This window comes from Lagopus leucura, unplaced genomic scaffold (genome assembly GCF_019238085.1).
Source record: "Lagopus leucura isolate 7727_CA_CO unplaced genomic scaffold, USGS_WTPT01 Super-Scaffold_100024, whole genome shotgun sequence".
NCBI lineage: Eukaryota > Metazoa > Chordata > Aves > Galliformes > Phasianidae > Lagopus > Lagopus leucura.
The window spans coordinates 4,669,058-4,688,357 of NW_024962276.1; the positions used below are offsets into that span (position 1 = coordinate 4,669,058).

Consider the following 19,300-nt stretch of genomic DNA (forward strand, 5'->3'; position numbering starts at 1 on the left):
CACATCTTAATTTCCTCATATATATATCTCTCTATAGAAGGATATGTATATTTAAAACCAGCATAGAGCTATCAGGAAAGCTTTAAGGCTGCTCAGGGGAGAGATTTCCACAGTCCCAGAATGATAAACTCCTTAAAGAGCTTTTCAAGACACTGCACAGCTCTCTGTAGAAACTGAGGCACGGGGCCTGGCTGTGCCATCATTTCCTTGATGGGGCTTTTGAGGTGGGGAGGGTTTTTGAGGGGTGGCCCCAAATCCACAGCTTTGACCCCAGAGCACTTACTATTCCGATGGGTGTCAAAGCCAAGCGATGCCCCCCAGGATGGCGCATTTTGGTTTTGGCTTTTCGTTTCCTTTGTGGTTGTGTTGGTTGCTTTTTGCTTTTTTCTTTTTTTTTTTTTTTCTCCTTTTTTTTTTTGTTTTTTTTTTAGTTTTTTTTTTATTCTTTTATTTAAGAAAAAAAAAAAAAAAAAATAGACACAGTGGTGGGTAACTTCCGATCCAGGAATAATCCGCTGCCAGCTGCCGCCTCCCCCTCCGCGGGGCAATGCTGGGCGCCCACATGTAGGAACCCAACCGCTGGTACCCAAGTGGTCCCCTTGGAGTCAGCCTGTCTGAGGATGCTCTGCAATGGAGGGAGGACTTCGGGGCTGGGAGCGGGGTGGCCAGGGAGATTATGGCAGTCAGAAGGCACCACGGAGGCTGAGTCTGGCTGTGGGAGTCCCCAGTGGGCTGGGACTGGGGGAAATGGGCATGGGAATCCCTACCAGGCAGGGAGCTGGGTGGGCAATGTGAAGACCCAACTGCATCTCCCAGCCTGGTGCTGGGAGGGCAGGAAACAGCAGCCCTGGGGCAGAGGCAGTCCCCAAGGGATGCTGTGATGGCAAACATTAATGCCACCACCCCATGAAGCAGGTGGTGAGCTTGAGGTGGGGATGCAGGTTTTGCCCCCGCTTTTTCCCCGCACAACCCAACTGCCGTAGGATGGCAAATCCCCACACCAGCGCTCACCTCCAAAACTGTGCAACCAGGTGCAGCAATTGTGCAACCCCCATGTACAGTGGATGGCTTTTGGGAACCCCCACCCACCACCTTCCTGCAGCAGGCTGGTGGGATGTCTCCCCTCCTCCAACCTGTGCACCGCAGGACCCACAGCATCAGCTCATCCCATTCACCATTGCACATTCACAAGATCCATCCCTATCCATCTCCAGCCCCCAGCTTGCATCCCTCGTGGATCCCGCTCACTGCAGGTTTGGTGCCCCCACCCTGGGGACAAGCAGATGGCAAAGGGCAAGAAAAGAAAAACAGCCCCCAGAGGTGCCTCCACATGGGGTGAGGAGGATGTGAGATGTGCAAAAGGGAACCTGCGAGAGAGCCCAACGTGGGTCTCAGGCCCCAGGAAGCAGCCGGTGTGGCGTGACATGGCATGGCGTGGCACGGCGTGGCGGCCCCCTCCCTCCCACCCCATCCCCTCTGCCCCTGCGTTAAGCGATCTCTTTGATTCTGCGGATGTAGTTGTGAAGCTCTTCGGGGTCTTGCAGCCCCATGTCCTGGCAGACCCACTCCAAGTCCTCCTCATCAGCGATGGGGATGGAGTTGTAAGCCAGCTCATCAGTGGGCAACGTGGCGAAGGTGGTGAACTTCACCCGCTTCCGTTTGGAAGTGGGCGAGTTGAGGGGGTCCTCACTCTGATCCCGTGTGGAACCCCCCGAGGAACCGTCCCCACGACCATGGACCTGGCTTTGCACACTGGTCTGTGAGCTCCCACTGCTGTGGTGGTCCGCATGGCAGCAGGTCTGCACATTTTCCAGGGGGTTCCCGGGGCTCTCAGGCTGTGGGGAGAGGTCATTGTGAGCCCGCAAGGGCTGCCCATTGCCCAGGAAGACCCAGTGGTGGGAGTGGTCCATGTTGGTCTGACCTTCAGGTGGGATGCGTTTGTGCCGGTATTTCAACACAAAGACAATGCAGTTGATGAGGAAGACCAAGATGGCCAGACAGAAGACGCCCAGAAGGGCGTACATGCCTATCTCCAGGTCTGTCAGCCCTCGGGTCACTTGGACAAAGCCAGTGGGGATGGTGGGGAAGTCCTCTGTGGGGTGAGACGCACTGGGCATCCTACTGTCCTCGCTCGGCTCCGCTTTTCTCTCCACCTCTGCCCGCAGAGTGGTGCTTGACCCTGCCTCCAGCCCTGGTCTGCTGGGAACGTGGTCGTAGTCATAGGTCGGGTCCTCCTCGGAGCCAAAATGGACCCGCACACTGGCCAGGGCTGTGAAGAGCACGCTCTTACGCTTGGTTTTCTGGCAGCTCTCGCAGATGACCAGCTCGGCCCGCAGCAATTCCCCCACACCTTCACTCTCTGCCACCACCAAGGGGAAGGCTCGGTCCTGGGTCACCGTCACCACCTTCTCATCCAGGCTGCTCACCACCAGGTTGTAGTCCTTGGGGTCGTAGAGGGAAAGAGGGGCTGTGGTGCCGTCGCTGTAGGAAATCCACAGGCTCAGCAGCGCTTCCTGCAGAACCAACACAGGCACCGGTTGCCCAGCACAATGCCAGTCCCACCTGCACCTCCATCTCCCCATCCATCCCTCCTCCTTCGCATCCTTCCCCCACGTAATTTATCCTCTACCCATCTGCCTATTGATTTGTTTTATTCCTCCCAACCACCACCTAGCTTTTCTCTTTTGCCTGTTCTTCCCTCAGTTTTCCCCACAGTTGCCCAAACACAGAGTCTGTTGAAGGTTTGGAACAAGGTGCAGACCACTTTCTGGCCTGGTATCAGATTGTCCTGATGCTCAACTCCTTCCCCATTGCTCCCCAGGGCTTGGTGTGGAGGAAAGGTTCAGGGGACAGAGCTCCAAGACTCCTAGGTAGAGGCCACAAGACAAGCAGGACCTCTACAGATGAGGTTCACCCCAAATCTCAGCTCCACAGGATAAGCAGGACTTCCACAAACCCCAAATCTCAGCCCCCAAGGCTGAATGAATCAGGGCTACCAGAGCTACAAACTCTATGAGTTTTCCTCCAGACCTCTGTCCACGTGGACACTGACATGAAGATTTCTGGGTTACTTTGAGGTGGGAAGAGGACTTTTTAGATGGAACTCCATCCCACCTCAAGTGCCCCAAAGCCCAGACCTCACCTGCTTGAGGAAGCTGAGGGTCTGCTGGGCAGCCGTGCGAGCAATGATGGTGTGGCTATTTCCAGGGCTGGGATGGAGGGACAGTGAGAGGCTGGAGACCACCTGGGCCTTCAGGTCTGTGATGCTGACCTTCTCCTCCGCCACCGTCACCAGTGTTTCACCCAGCACCGCCTCCATGAGCGGGGACACAACCTGCAGGGGATGAGGGGACCGTCACCACCCACCCGCCAACCTCAAGCCATGTTGATGGAAAGGGGAAAGTAAACCAGGGGCACCTTAAAGAGCGTGGTTCCCGGCTCTCTGCCAGCCAGCGTGAAGCTGTCCACCAGGTGGGCCACCCGCGGGTCATCCACGCGCATGAAGTCACTGACCAGGTCGGTAACCTCCACCAGCCAGTCGGGTCCCAGCATGGTGACCACCTGCCCCGTGCCCTCTGCCGCTGTGGTGTGGAACTGGGTGAAGACCTGCAGTGTGGCGTGCTGGTACTGCAGGGCACAGCCCCGGCTCTGCTTTCGTTCCTCTTCCTCCTCCTCGTGCTCGCTGTCCCGCACTGACCTGTGGGACAGAGACAAGAGACAGGTGGCAAGGTGTTCCAAAGCAGGGGAAAAGCATGGTGGAGCCTGGCCAAAAGTTGTCTGCTGTTCATGAGGTCTCTGAGGGCTTTAGCAGCACGTGAAAATGGGGTAGCCAAAATCTCCACCCTCTAATCAGCTGAAAGGACAAGATATCTCAAGTTGGGAGGGATACCTGAAGGTCTCTATATCTCAAAGCAACATTAATTTTGGAGCTTGGCAGCTCTTGGCCTTATCCACAGGAATTTTGACTGTTGGCATGGATGAATGTTCCTCACTGGTCCCAGTGTTCAACTGTTCTCTTTGTGAAATTCTCCTCTTTCCATCCAAAAATGCAACTTGCATCCACGATCCACGTTTTCACTGCAGCAAAGTCTGGTTCCATTGTTTTTGAAACCCCCCTCATTAAGAAGTTGAACACAGCCACTGGACTTCTGCCACCTTCACCTTCTCTTCTTCAGCACATCTCATGCCTCGTATCTTGGGGTCCTGTTGTGGATTTCTCCCAGCCTATCACTGCCTCCATTGCCCTGGGGTACCCCGAACACTGTGCCCCCAGCACCCACCTCCTGTCCGGCAGGATGGGCACCCTCCAGCCCTTCACTTGGCTCAGCCGTGAGTCTGAGAGCTCGATGTGCAGTGGCAGTTTGGGCACCCACACCGTCATCTCCAGCAGGGCAGAGAGGTGCTCGTAGGTGAAGGTGACCCGGGCACTCATGGAGCCCCGCGATTCCTTCCCGCTGACAAAGACGTAGTCACAGCTGCTGGAGACCTGGGGAGAGGGGAAAACAGGGAGGGCGTAATCCGACATCTGTCCCCAGATCTCTCCCACCTACAGGCTAGGGAGAGCAGGCAGCAAGCAGTGGCCAGCCACTGTAGGTACCCACCAGTGCCTGCCACGAAAAGGAATGCAGCCCCATGCCCACCTCCATCCACATACTTCCTGCTGACTCCAGATAAAGCTTCCCAGAGTCCATCTGAATCCTCGCATTCACCTCCTCTCTCCTCTCTCTTCGTCTTTTAATTCCCATTTATGCAAATGCCATTAGTTAAATTTGCTATAAAACAAATACTTCCTGTGGGGGCCACTTACTACCAACCGATCCAAGGCAATTAAGGTGCTAAGAGGATGCCACCATGGCATTGCTTGGCTCAATGCAGCAGAGCCAACACCACCTTCTCCTTCCCAGCCAGCAGGAAGGAGGCACTGGGCTGGGGACTCCCACTCCACGTCTGCAGCTTTCCCTGAGCTCAGCTCACAGGGTTTGCTCCTTGTCCTTGTACCAGAGCTGTCTGAAAAGACAATCTCAGCTCTGGCAGGGCAGCATTTGAATAAAGATGAGCTCTTGGGTAAATCCTCCATCTCTGGATATTGAGCCATTTATCACAATAAATATGATGGGATGCTGCTTGCATTACCTTACCTAATAAATCCCCCCAGCATCTTGTTCTGGGGGCCACTTGTTTTTCTGTTGGTTGGAATGGGGGGGGGCGAAGGGGGGGAGATACGACAACAAAAAATAGCAGCACATCAGCCCTGTCCTGATGATGGAGTGACTGCAGATTAGCTTTTAAATGAAGTGTACACTTGTTGGGAGATACTTCCCGGATTTGCAGCAAGGCACTGGGAAGCGAGGCTGAGGTCTGCCTGGGCTGAGAGCCAAGGCACCGACAGCTCTGCTCCTGTGCAGAGCTCCTCCCTTGGCAAGCCTCAAGCATGGGATCAAGGGAAGACATCATCTCTCCATGCCTATCTCTCAGCATATGCATGGTGCCTGAGGTCACCACGTGACCCTGGGTGGGCAGTGCATGAGGAGATGGCCCATGTCATAGATTCATTAAGGTTGAAAAGACAACAAAGCTCATCTAGCCCCACCATGAACACATGCCTGTGTGCCCACAGAGGAGATGAGGGTGGCATTTCACACCCACACTCTGTCACCAGCTTTCATGGGTGGCTGCAGCACCTTCACTGCCATGTCATAGAATCACAGAATGACTTCAGTTGGAAGATCTAAAGATCATCAGTCTCCAGCCACCATGTCCTCCACATGCAAGATGCACTCCCTCCATGCAAGCATCACCGCTGTACCACACACAGCATGGAGAGAAGCAGCCTTTTCCCGCTCCTCGTCCCTCCTTATTGCTAAATTATTTACAGTAACAGACAGTGGATCTCACCATGTAAGCTGATTTATGTAACAGCTTTATAGCCCTGACACCGTAATCATAGTGCCCAATCTCAGCAGGAAACTGAGAGCTCCCTCGGAAACACATCACCAGCACAAACACAAAATAACTCAGCAAGGAATTGCGTGGGGCTGCGGATGGCGAGCGGAAGGAGAGCACACAGGGCTGGAGGGCTGCTTTATGTATTATTCATCCCTGCTTGTGTGCATGTGTCTGCTCCCCCCAGGTCTGGGGACAGCGTGTAAATAGATTTATGAGTCGAAAGGCAGCACATTAAACAGTTTAAGTGTCTTGGAGTCCATCCTGAAGTGTATTATTGCTCCAGTGTTTTATCACGCTGCGGAGGACCGGCCTCCATAAATTAGAGCTGGCGCTGTAAATCGCACAGATCGGGGTTTTGTTGGAGAACTTGGGTAAACAGGTTGTGACACCAGCTCCCACAGGGCAAACGGCTCCCAGGGACCCATGGAGAGAGCACATCCCAACACCGACGGGGCAGGGAGAAGGCGCGATGTCTAGGGGTGGGTAGGCGGATGGATGGATGGGTATGGTGATGGAACAGTGCAGGCGGGCGGCTGGATGGATACACAGAATGATAGAAGAATACATATGGTTGAATGGGTATGGTGATGAACAAATAGACACCCGTGGCTGGGTTTGAGGGCTGATACTGCCGAGTCAGCTGAGGGATGCGTGGGCCATCATCGCCATGGGAGCCTACACGTGTTTTGTACTCAGAGGAGCAGCCCCAACCCCACGCAGCCCCGATCTCCTGTGTCCCATTGTCCCCAGTGCTTTGCTTGACCCTCCCAGCTCAGCCCAGCATTAAATCCCACACAGGAGATGAATGTCACCCAGAGGCGCAGGTGAAGCCACTGATGAAAACGTGTGGTTCACATTTCAAGGCGACAGTATTTTACCTTATCAGGGCTAAGTAGTGCGATAACCCTTAGTTATTGCTGCTGCCTGGTGCCAGCGTGCACAGCACCACAGCATCTAATGGCCTTCAGTGGGGACAGTGACAAAGTGCATCGTCCTTCTGTCCTCAGACAGGCAAAGAGAGATTGAAACACCAGAGAGGCTCAGCAGGGATGTGCTCCTGGGGCGGGAGATGGGAGTTATCGCTCCCGTACCCACCTTGATGATGTCTTCATTGTTGGATTTGCACTCCACCATGGCTGAGACGTCCACAATAACACCACTCAACTCAATTGCAATGACCTTCACAGGAATGGCCACTGTTCGGCCCGTCAGGATGGCTGTGTTGATGATTTCTGTGTCCTGGGGAGAAAAGGTGCAAAGGAGATGTCACTGGGGCAGATGGGGTTAGTGAGACACGGTAGACCACATCCACATCCATCTCTCGCTGCAAAATCCTCGAGGGACAATAAACCATCCCAGCTATCAAACCAGAAGGCAGGAGCAAGTGCAAGGCCTCTTACCATGGCCAGGGGCACAATGGCCCGGATGTCCCTCTGGATGACCGTCAGCTCTGTCACCACCTTCTCCAGGTCAGGAGGGGGGTTACGGCCCCGGTAGTCGATGTGCCACATGATGCGGCGTGTCACCGACTGGCTGGTGAAGTTCTCCATCTCAAAATCCAGCTGCATGATCTCAGAGGAGGATTCTCCATCCCTGGCAGGGGACCAGAGGAGGATGCAGTGAGTTGGGTGCTATGGATCGTCCCTGATGCAGAGCATCTCCAGTGGATCCCTCCTCAGGAATGCCCCTGCATGATGAAGGGACCAGAGTGGTCACCAATATGATGCTCAGCCCAAACACAGCTGCTCCTATGAAAGCCCACACAAAGGGAAGGCATTTTCCCTGCAAAAGCCTCCTTGGAGCAGGAGAATGGAATGTGGTGAGGAGTGCTGAAATAGTTCTGCTCTCATCTCAGCATGCAGCAGCCATCGAGAAGGTCCCATCAATCTGGGGATGCTGGATGCAGTTTCTCACTTATAAATATATAATGAGTGAAAGGGATTCCTTGTAGCAGCACAACAAAGACCAATGTCTTCTGCATCCTCCTGAGTATCTCCAGCAGAGCAAAGCTGCCTGGATTTGGGGAATGACTTAAGATGCAGATGCAGGAGTGCAAAATCGCCAGTATTGGCCATTATCAGCCCAAAGCTCTCGGTGTGCCAGGTTCCCTCCAATCCCCACTGCCCCGAGGCAAAATGCTTGTGCTTACATGGCCCAGAGGGCAAAACGGCTTTGAGTCATTCATCATTTCCATTACGTTAATATTTGATCGAGTTGTTTGTCTAAAAGGTGATTGTAATCACTTTAAATTCATCTCCCGTCTCTAACCTTTCAAGGCTGATTTGAGTCGGCAGCAGAGGCAGAGGGGGGGGCTGGGGAAGGAGAGGGGAGATGGAGCCCTCTATGCCTGCAGTGCATGGCTCCTGTGTGGCACAGGGCTATTCCTGCAGGGCTATTCCTGCAAATAACCCTAATCGGGCTTGTGGCCATGGGGATTTACCAGTGTCAGCCACGGGCTCTGATGTCTCTCTGCTACAGCTGCATTTGACATCTTCCAGCACAGCTTGAGAGCATCAGTTTGCTCTAACCCAGCTCCTGAAGGCATTTCCCTCCCTGCTCCCAGAGACATCAGGTGATGGAGATGTCACCACCTGGGAACAACCCAGCGTCTCACAGTTCTTCCTGCTGGTGACTTTGACCCTGTGCAGTCCAGACCCTGCCCCTGCAGTTCAAGGAGCCCCAACAGTCTCCCTATGCTCAAGGGCCAGTCCCACATCTCCCCTTCCCAGAGCAGCCTCTGGGTTTTAACTCATCTTTGTCCTTCTGATCCTTCTCAACTCTATCCCCTAGATTCTCCTTGGCCAACTCAAGCCTTTCATCACCCAAGCCTGGACCATGAGGAATGGGCATCACCCTTATGCCTAGCAGAACAGAACAGCTCTGTCCAGCTCAGGTGGTGTTTAGGTTCATGCTACCCATCCAATATCATCCATGACCCTGGGGACCAGAGAGACCTTATCTGGGGAGTGCTCCCCTTCCTTCCCAAAGGGATTCTCCATTCTGGACAACCAATAAAGAGCTGCTAGCATCCATGATATTACAACTTTTACAAAATTAAAATACTTCCACCTCAAACTGGAGGATCCTTCATGTCTTCACAATACCACCCCAAAGCCCTCCATATGCACCCGCCAGAATCTGAAACAACTGGATAAATACCAGCTGAGAAATGGGGATGCAGCAGCAAAATATTGCCATGACTGAGGAGCACATTGCTTGAGCCCCAGCTTGGTGTTGGCCATGGAGTAGATCACAGCCAACCACCCTGCACCCCACACCAGGTTTTCAAGACCCGTGGAGATATGGAAGTGACAGACATGATTCAGTGGTGCATGGAAACTGCTGAATCACAGCCTGAACCTCTGATTGATCACCTGAGGCGAGCAATGAGCCAGCCATGGGAGCACAGGTGAAGGCAATTCAACTGTGCTGCCGGAAGGAGGGCAGCCTGTCTCCACCTCTCCTAAACCCATTTAAGAGCTGACTACCAGTAGGGAAGGGTCTCTTCTGGAGATCCCCTCCTCTGGAGTTTCATAGTGAGCCCAGGATATGGGAAGCACTCTATCTATTCTGTTTTGGTATAATAACTGCTTAGCCAAACTGTCTGGTATATTTCATAATTATAACATCTATACATTCATTGATTATACAAGTATGGGTATGGTGGGGATGGGTTTATAGTTACCTGGGCCCGGTGCCCTCCACCTTGGCCACGTCAACAGTGGCCGTGGAGTGTTTGCCACCTGTCAGCAGCTCTGAGCTCACCAGCCACTGCCCACTCCTCGACTTGGTGCTGAGCAGGTTGACGCCTTTCTTGGCCTTCACCCTGCAGAGAGCCATGATCAGGGTAGGATCCCATACCCCTGCACACCCCCAGATATCTTCACCCCTCCGCTATGTGTACAGAGGGACTTTTCACCCCCAATTCCTCTTGAATCTCAGAGACATCATCCATAGTGGAGATGTCACTGCTCCACCCAACCCAGCCAAAACAACCAATCCTTGCCAACAGACATGTGTCACGGGATCAGGACCCTACCTGAGGGTGAAGTGCTCCACCGAGGAGTTGGACATCAGGTAGAGCAGGATGCTCAGCACCTCACCCGGCTTCAGAGGCCGGTCAGGCAGGCGGATGAAGACATTGCCATCCAACCGATGCTCCTGCATGGGCTGTGCAGGGGGAGGCTGCAGAAGGCTGACACTACCAATGCGCAACAGTGGGTGCTGTGTGGGACCCTCAGTCCTTGCCCCTCCACTCCCTCGACGAGGGGATGATGCCGATGTGTCCCCAAGGCACTGTCCGGCCCCATCGGGGGCGTGAAGAGTGTAGTAGAGCTCGACTTGTTGGCTCTCACCTGGCACCTCCATGCCATCAGGGCCCTTCCTGCGGCCCAGTGGCACAGCAGCGGGCCGGAACCAGGCATGAGGCAGCTCAGCCTGCACCAGGCAGGTGGCCAGGCTGCCCCGCAGCCGGCATGAACTCTTGATCTCGCGGGCATCGCGGAAGGCGTGAAGCCTGACGCAGGGCAACCGATCAGTGACATCAAAATCATCCCAATCCCGACCGGCCACATAGAAGAGCACTTGGACCACGGGCTGGTTGGCCACCAACCGGGGTTGGATGATGAAGGCGCGCACCTTCCAGTTGACTGTGAGGCGGTTGGGGACTTCCAGGGTGCTGGAAGGCTGCAGGTGCTCCTTGGGCAGCACCAACCCTGTGCTAAAGGGTCCCAGGGTGACATTGAGCACGGGCAGCTCCTTGGTCTGGAAGACGACGAAGGGCTCGGATCGTTGCAGAGGGGTGCTGCTGTTGGCTGGGGGGCTGCCCCCCACCTCCTTGAGGAAGAAGGCCAAGCGGGTGTTGGATAGGCGGTAGCTCACGGGCAGCATCGCAGCACCAGGGGTCTCAGATGGCTCAGGGCTGGGAGCTGGTCCCTTGGCATGGGCTGTGAAAGGGATGGAGAGGATGGTTACTGTGGGACATTCAACTGCGAGCTCCCATAGCAAGTATGAGGTTCTGCAGCCCCAGAGTATCCAGCATGGGCAGCAAAAGTTGAGATGAGTTTCACTCCTGTTACCCAACCCAGAACCTCAGTGATCTCTGTGCTTCCCAGTGAGATCTCCAACCCTTGGCATGAGATGGAGCATCCAGGATGTCAAGGGCCTGCCTAAATTTGGGTCAGGATGTGCAGGAATAGGGCACAAAAGGCTGAATCCTCATTTCCAACAACCCTTTGCCAACATGCTGATGGAGCCTGTGGGACAGATCCTGCCCCAAGCCATAGCTGGCTGGATGCACTAAGCCCAGCTCCTTGAGCAGCATTTGCATCTCCCATTCAGTACCCACCAGCCCTTGTGCCGCAGCCCCTCACTGCAGACATCTCAAGGAAGACATCTCAAGGTCTTCTCATCTGCATCTGCCAGCAATTCCCAGGATGCTTCCCCTCCCTGCAGCTCCCCGTTGCACAGCAAGCAGCCCTGGCACTGATTGCAGCCATTCCCCAGCGACTCCAGCCTCCACCAGTGGCACCCAAATTACAGGTGGTGAAAGGCTCTGATGTGACAGCTCAGCACTCAGAACAGCATCTGGATGGGGGCTTCCAATGGGGGATTGCTCTGGGGGGCTGCCAAATCTATCGCTCCTACCCCTATTTTCTACCTAGGGACACAGGAGGGAGCATGAATACCCAGGCAGGGTTCTACCAGCTGGAGCATCAATGTGGTTGCACCCATACAGCTGTGGGATTGCTGCTGCCTGAAGCTCTGCCTCAGTTTCCCCTGGTGATGCAGAAGAGGGGACATTGGTCCCAAAATGCTGGGGCAATTGGCATGCTGGTCCCTGCAGCACACGGCTCAGTGAGGCGAGACCCCGTAACAGCCTGGATCTAATTGCTGCAGGGGTTAAGGGCTTAGGAAGACTCTTAACAGGATTAGCACTTGATAGGGGCACGAATGGCATCTGCAGCTCTGTCACCCAGGATGCAGCTCCTCTCACCCTCAGGACCAGGCACCATGCTGGGGACACAGCGGTGGCACTGCTGGTGATGCCACCATGTCGGCTGCAGCACAGCCCTGCCCTATGCAGCCACAGCTGCTCCTGCTATTCCCCACTTTTTTTTTTCCAAGCCATGAGACTGTTTGCTGCAAAGCAGAGCTGTGAAAAGATCCCGAGATCAGAGTTGCATTGGGGTAACCACACAAATGCCTGCAAGAATGAATGAGGCATGGGGAGCCAGGCAAAACACTGAAGCTTGACGCTGAATCACTGAAACTGTAACTGTTATCCCTTAAAAATCACCGGTGTTTGGAGAATACTTAAATCATTCCACAAAGGAAATCCACCCAAAGGCCTGCTCCCCTCAGGGCAGCCCCCAGCACCAGGGGACACGGGTGACAATACTGATGGGACAGCAGTGCGGCACCAAGCCCTGCATCATGTGCAGATCCCAGTTCCATGGGGGATGAGCCGGGCTGCAGATTAATGCTGTGGTCATGATTAGTGCAACACAGGTGGACTGCTGGCACCCCGAGATTCTATTTCCTTCCACAGACAAAATGCATTTAAACGATGCTATAATCTGTCACTAGGAGGGGGGACGTGGTGGGTGTCTCCATTCCTTGGCCATCAACTAATCCTACAGGGCAGGGTCACGTCCAGCCCAGGGCTAGTAGCAACCCAGAGCTTTAGTTCCTACAGTCTCTGCATCAAAGGGGGATAAAGCATGGGGTGAGGAAGGATGTGGGGTCAAGACAAACAGACATGGGTGGAGAGGGATAATGGAACCAGGGGAAAGAAAGGAGAATGGATGGAAAGGATGGAAAAAGGGTGGAAGGAAAGTAGGAAGGGTGGAAGGAAGAGCGGATGGAAGGAAAAGTAGACAGGTAGAAGGGAGGGAGGAAGAAAGGAATGCCTAGCACCTCAGGGGACCCCAGCCCAAGCAGACTGCCTCAACCCAGCAGCCCCCAGGAGGAAGCGTGGTTCCTCTGCCATCACCCCTGGCTCAGTGTACGGAGACAGATGGGTTAAGCCCTGGCCACTGACTGCTCCGCACTGGCCCGCTGCAGTTAACGGGATTTGCAGTGCCTGACCTGCATTCCTGATTTTATTAGGCTGGCACGGGGAGGACCATATGGTTCTTCCACCCTCGCAGCTCAGCACCACGAGCAAAAAGCAGGCTCTGACCAGCTCAGGGGATGCCTGGGCCCCGTGGACGGAGGACCTCCCCCCCCCCCCCAGCCCCATAGCAGGAGAGGACACCCACATCCTTCCCAGCTCCCTCTGTGGCAAACCAGGGTGGATTGTGAGCCACAGCAGGGAGAGAGGGCAGAGAGGGAGGCAGAAACACACAACTGGTGATGACCCCCCCTCGTGCAGCCACATCTGCCTGGCCAGATGTGCCCCACGCCGCTGCAGCCATGCAGCCAGATGGGCCACTGGGCTGGCAGTGGGGGCACATGGGGACAGCAGTGCAGGACAAAATGTGGCTGCACCCACAACCATGCACTGAAGTCAACAAGAACCCCCCAGGCCAGGGGAGATTGTTGCTTCTGGGGGGTCTCCAGTGCTGAAAGAATCCCCCAACCCCATAGAACAACCCAACTACATCATCACTGCTTGGGGCTGCTGGGGTCAGACAGATGGACACATGGGAAGGACGGCTGATGGTCAGACTGAATGTGGTTGTGGCTCCTCATCCCCTTCATCCCTGCTCCCAGCAACTGCCCCAGGGCTGAAGAGCCTTCTCCTCCTCCTCCTCCTCCTCCTCCTCCTCCACTTCCCCTTTATCCAGCACTGATATTCTGCCCTGAGCTTCAGCTTAGCTCCAGCCCCAGCTGTTTGCCATAGGGATCGCTTTAGCCACACTCCAGGGGGGAGTTTGATCCCAGCTTATCCTGTGGGATATGACAGGGGGCTCCCGGCACATATATCCCCACTTAACAGGGGAAAAGCAGATAAAAAAAACACTGGAAAATAAAATAGGGCTGTTGCTGGGGGCTGTGGCCCAGTCTGTTCCAACACAGCCCAGCTCCATGATGCAATGACGGGTTGACACTGTGATCAAAGCTCCTCACAGATGGCTTTGTGCTGGTTTGAAGCTCTGCTGGCATTTCTTGGAGTTCCTGGTCACCCAGAGGGACAAAAAGGCTGATGGGGTTAAATTAGTGGCCAAAGACCCCAAAGATGGGCCCTGAGACCCTGTGCAGCTCAGCCCCTATGGTGCAGCTATCACTTCCAGCTCACTGCTAAGGATCCAAGAGGACAGTCCCACCAAAAGGCCACCACCACAGATGTCCCACCTCAAAGCCAGCAGCATCCAGCCCAGCTTTGGAGCCCTCAGACTCGAAGTCTGTGGGGATGTCAGCACCCACAGTCCACTCTTTGCCTCTATGGCCATAAAGGCCAACCACAAAGGATCCACATGAGCAACAAACACCAGGGATGTCCCAACATCTGGATGCTCCAATCAGAGGCAGACCCAGCTCCCAGATGAGTGTCACACCCATAGAATCATTAAGGTTGGAAAGATACCTCATCCACCTCCTCATCCATCCTGGGACCAGACATCCCCTTTCCATCCTCACATCGCAGCACTGACCCCATCACAATATGCTTTTATCCAAGCAGTGTGTGCACCTCCAAACAGCACAGAAAAAAAACCCAAACCAATAAAAATGGCAAATGGAGGCTTCCACCTCCATCCAAACCTCAACGATTCAGCCCTGGCAGGGCTACAATTGGCCACAGCCTCAAGCACCCTATTCCCATCCCTGCAAAGGGCAGCAGGACCCCCTGCTTTGCACCATAGCACAGCACAGATTGGGAAAACCCTCCCAGCAATGAAATGGGAGCTGAAATGGGAAGCCCAGCTCTCATGAGGGACTCAGAAAATGCTTCCCATCAGCCAGAGCCTTGGAAATTGTTTTCAGCGACATGAAAGACAACAAGATCCCCGGCGCGGTGCGAGCTTCCATCTCCAGCGTTAGCTAATTGGAAGTCAATTAAGTGAATAATTGTTACAAATGTACAGGCACCTCCCCCGGCGCACAGCAGTGAGATGGCCAACGGGAGGCTGCAGGGACAGGGGACACAAATCCCTTGGCCATCCTGGTCCCCAGCTCTGCCCCACAGTGGCGGTGGGGTTCAGAAGCCCCATGGTAGAAGGAGCACAGCACTCATCCCAGAGGGGTGATCTGATACAGCCCAGGGGAGGGATTGAGTGGGTAATGAATGGGAAAACTGAATTGAGTCTTCCTATAGGTGGCAGTAGTGGATTCTTCAGTGTCTAATATAGGATTGTGCAGGTGCCGGTTGACTCTCCCTTTTTTTTAAGGTTCCAGGATGGAGATGCTGTTGCCTGGGGGCATCCTTGGAAATCCTCCTCCCACCCCATCCCCCAGTAAGAACACTGTGGGTGACAGTGCAGCAGCCCTTCAACTTCAGCCCAGCACAGTGGCAAGAAGCAACGCAAGGCAGTGCCAGCAGGACGGACACCAGGTGCCCAAGGCTGCAGTGCTGAGCCCTGCATTTCCCCCAGGAAACTAATCAAAGGGAAGGGGGAAGAAACCCAAAGGAATAAATAAATATGGCCTAAATAGGATGTGGCGCGCACAGGCACAGCCTGCTATAAATCCTGGGAGCAGGCAAGGCTTTTACGCAGCAGCTACTTTAGAGCAATTTCCACAAATCACACCAGGGGACAGGTCGGGGGCCGGGAAGGAGAGGGCCTTTGCGGAGGAGGAGGAGGAAAAATGAAGAAATGAATTAAAAGGCGGTGGGGAAAAAAAACATAAAAAAGAAAAGGGATGAGGGACTGCCTGAACCCACAGGAACGCCCAGGAGCTGCAGAATGCAGCAGGGCAGGGGGATGGGGCACAAACTGCAAGAGGGATGAGGTCCAGCACGAAAAAGAAATCTGGAGAGCAGAGGGACTATCCCAAATGCTGAACTTTTGTCGGTCCTGCAAGGGACAGAGCAGAACCCGCTGCAGTAACTTCACAGGACTGGGATGTAAAAGCACCTGAGATCTCAGGCAGAGGGATTAAAAAAGCAAGCATGGCAAATATTGCACAGCAGCAAAGGGAAAACGCTGCCCAGCGGGAGACGGTGGCTTCATCAGGGTGGAAAAGCAAACTGCTGTGATTGCAGCATCCTCCTGGGACGGAGCACAGCGAGACGTGGGTTATCGACCCGGGCAGCAACAAGTGGGGCAGCGGCCTGGGAAAGCAGGGCACAGCAAGAGCATCTATACCAGGGTCTTTTGGGAGAGAGGCAACGGCCAACAAATCCCCACACTTGGGTTTGTGCCTCTCCTAGCAGCGCACATCCTGGGCCACCACAGAATTTGGCTGGAGGACCCCAGTTCACAGGGAAACTGAAGCTCGAGCAGCTCTTCCTATGGCAGGAAGCTCCAGGAGCTGCCTCCTCCCACAGCAGTGCCCTACTGGCACTGTGCTCCCTGCTGCACACCCATCCCAAAGGCACCCAGCCCTGGCGCCGCGCGGTCCCCCATGGAAGAAACCACCGCCTCCTCCATCCCAGGGGGCAGCTCATTAGCAAAGCCCTGTATTTAATAATAGAGGATGCCAATTAGATTAGAGAGAGTGACCTTTTCCAGATGGATGGGATGGGATGCTCGTGCAGCAGCCGTGATGAGCACTGGATGGAAGGGGAGCACATTGGTTCCTCCTGCCACTCCTTTGGGGTGATGCGCTTGCAGGAGCCAGAATTCAGGTTGTGTCACACCAAACCCTCTTCCATCTCACTGTATTACCCAGGACAAGGCCACGTTTCATAGCCATGAGGGAGGGGACAGGCAGGTGGCTGCTCTGCCCATTCAAATGTCAGGAGATGCTCTGCTGGAGAGGGGTTGGGTTTTTTTAGGCAGAGGATGGGAGAAAAGGGACTCCAGCAGCTGGAGAATTAAATCACTGAACTGAACCACAGAGCCAGGTTTCTAGAAGCACTGAGCAACGCCCAGCTGTGGAATTGCTGCTGCCCCATGCCCTGCCTCTGTTCTGTAGAACTTAAGTCCCAAATCACTTGGGCAACCAGGCACATGCACACAGACCGATGCACAGTATCAAGGCACCTGGAGCATCTGTAAGCACACTGCTCCCATACCCAGATAAAAAGGCCCCACTTGTTGCTGGGACAGCAGGCAACAGTTCAAGCCCAAATTCAAGGGGAAGAAAAGGTGAGAAGGAGCAGCTGGGGTCACGCAAGGGCAGCCTGGAACCAAAGCCTGAGGTTGGGCCTGGGGTGACTGGTTTCTACTTGGTTCAGCTCCGCTCGGGGGCCAGATCCCTCCAATGAACAGGGGCACCGTGATCCTGCTGTCCTCTGCCTGCTCTGGGCTGTGCTGGGTGTGCTCAGGGATTGCACCCAGGACCCATTCAGTGAGCAAACGCCGGCTGCGTTTTCCCTATTTCGACATCGAGTTATGGCATATCTCCACCTGCTGGCCTGAAATATCCCAAAGATGGGGATGCTCCGAGCCCACACGGGGACGAGAGGCAGCGTGTGCCCTCCTGGGGTTGGGGCACATCCTCCACCATCAGCCCACGCATGGGATTTGGTCACATTGGGAGTTATGGGGTAGGAGATGCAGGGAGATCGGCACGGCCCCAACCCTATTGCCAATGGCATGGAGGCACACGCTCCCCCCACTGAATAACACCACATCTCCATGCCCACCGCCCAGCGAGAGGAGAAACTGAGGCACACAGCGGGGATGGGGCTGGGTGAGCAGCAGGGAGAGCACATGGAATCCAAACCCAAACCCATACCCCCAACACAAGCACAACGCCAGGTGAATCCCTGTCGTGCCGCAACCCCAAAGGGCTCCTCTGGCTTTGAGCTGACGGCTCCGTCCCTCTGGAAAACCCTCATGCAGCCCCGGGGCCGCCCCAATCCGGGATGTGGGATGCCAAAATCCCCATTCTGGCAGCTGCTGGTTGGGGGAGGACGGTCAAGCAGGGCTCCCAAAACGGAAAGGAGCGCCAAAGGGGTGAAGCTGCCACTGAGGTATTAAAAATAACAAGAAATAATCATTGTAAAGGGAATAAAAAATAAATCCTTCACCAAGAGAGAAGGGCTCTGCGTGGCCGTGCCCTGACCCCAGTGGCCATCCCAAGCATCCCACAAGGAAGGCCGGGGGAACGAAGAGCCGTCAGACACTTTCTGGCTCCCCACAAGACCTTTATTTGTCCAGGAAAGGCCACGAAATGAGCCCTAACAGTTGGCTGGTGCCTTGCAGGGATTCCAGCACCCTAAACGGCAGTCCTGGCTTGGGGTCCCCTTAGTCCCTTAGGATCACTGAGGGGTTATGTGTGCCCACCGCGCTGGTCTGAGGAACAACAGGGGGCTCAGGGACCCCCAGCAGGGAATGGGAAGAAGGGGTTGCATCGTGTGGGCAGGGGAAATGTGAGCCCAGGAGATTTCCCATCACAGAGCATTCCTCTGGCAGCGGGGCTGACAGCCGCCTGTGGTGCCGTGGGGAAGCCAGACCCAGACGTCTGCATCTCATAAAGGCAAGAGGGAGGACAAGCACGTTTTCTTGCTGGCTGCCCAACCCATACCTGTTGTTCCCCCTAAAGCAGCTTTTGCTAAACCCTGCTTTTGGGGTGCCGGGGGGGGGGGGGGGGCTAGCAACACCCAAAGGCTCTGGGTGAAGTTGTGGGGTCAGCAAGGCAAAGCTGTGCTGCCAGAGCCACTCCGGGAGCCTTTAAAGGGGCTGAAGGAAAAAAATAATCCCTGCCTGCTCCCTGCAGCACTCAGTGTCCCCCCTTCCTAATTATTATTTTTGCTCCCCAGGAGCCTCAGGGGCTGCAGATGCTCAGAAAAGCCCAGGAGTGCTCTGTCCATGGGATGCTGGGACACGATCCAGACACCCCAAGGCTGCAGCAGCGCATCCTTTAGGGACACCCAGTGTCCACAAAACGGGCTATACATGGCACCCCCGATTTCCAGCAGCTCCCTGCTTTCTGCAGCTTTGCCTGGTGCATTTGCAGGAGTTGATTCTACAGGAAAACCACCCCAAAAGAGCCACACCCTAATAAAGTCCTGTCACCCCCCCCCTCAGGCCCCAGAAGCAGGTTCCCCTATCCCCAGGGCTGTCACCAGGGCAGGCCAGGATGTCACTAGCAGGCAAAGCATGGGGTAAGGGCTGTGATTTGAATGCAACTCAGGGAAAGTGAGAACAGGCTGTGCCCCCCCACAAAGGAAGCAGCTGGGAACCCCCATCCTGAAATGCACGAATCAGAGGGAGAGAGGAGGCTGCACCCCATCACTGTACCCCCACCCTATATGATGGTACAGCAGTGACTCTCAGCACCCAACTTGGTGCAGGGGGGG

General features: G+C 54.9%; 1 protein-coding gene across 1 annotated transcript in view; it reads right to left on the reverse strand.

The window, feature by feature from the left end:
- Positions 1–1,475: 1,475 nt before the first annotated feature.
- Positions 1,476–19,300, reverse strand: part of TMEM132E (transmembrane protein 132E) — an 18,362-nt gene continuing 537 nt past the window's right edge. Inside the window, exons 2-9 of the mRNA XM_042879765.1 lie at positions 9,986–10,892; positions 9,632–9,772; positions 7,347–7,539; positions 7,042–7,185; positions 4,281–4,486; positions 3,418–3,697; positions 3,143–3,334; positions 1,476–2,513 (exon numbers count right to left, since the gene is read on the reverse strand). Of these exons, the coding sequence (XP_042735699.1) occupies positions 1,488–2,513; positions 3,143–3,334; positions 3,418–3,697; positions 4,281–4,486; positions 7,042–7,185; positions 7,347–7,539; positions 9,632–9,772; positions 9,986–10,892 (3,089 nt within the window). The 3' untranslated portion in view covers positions 1,476–1,487. The remainder of the gene's footprint in view (positions 2,514–3,142; positions 3,335–3,417; positions 3,698–4,280; positions 4,487–7,041; positions 7,186–7,346; positions 7,540–9,631; positions 9,773–9,985; positions 10,893–19,300) is intronic.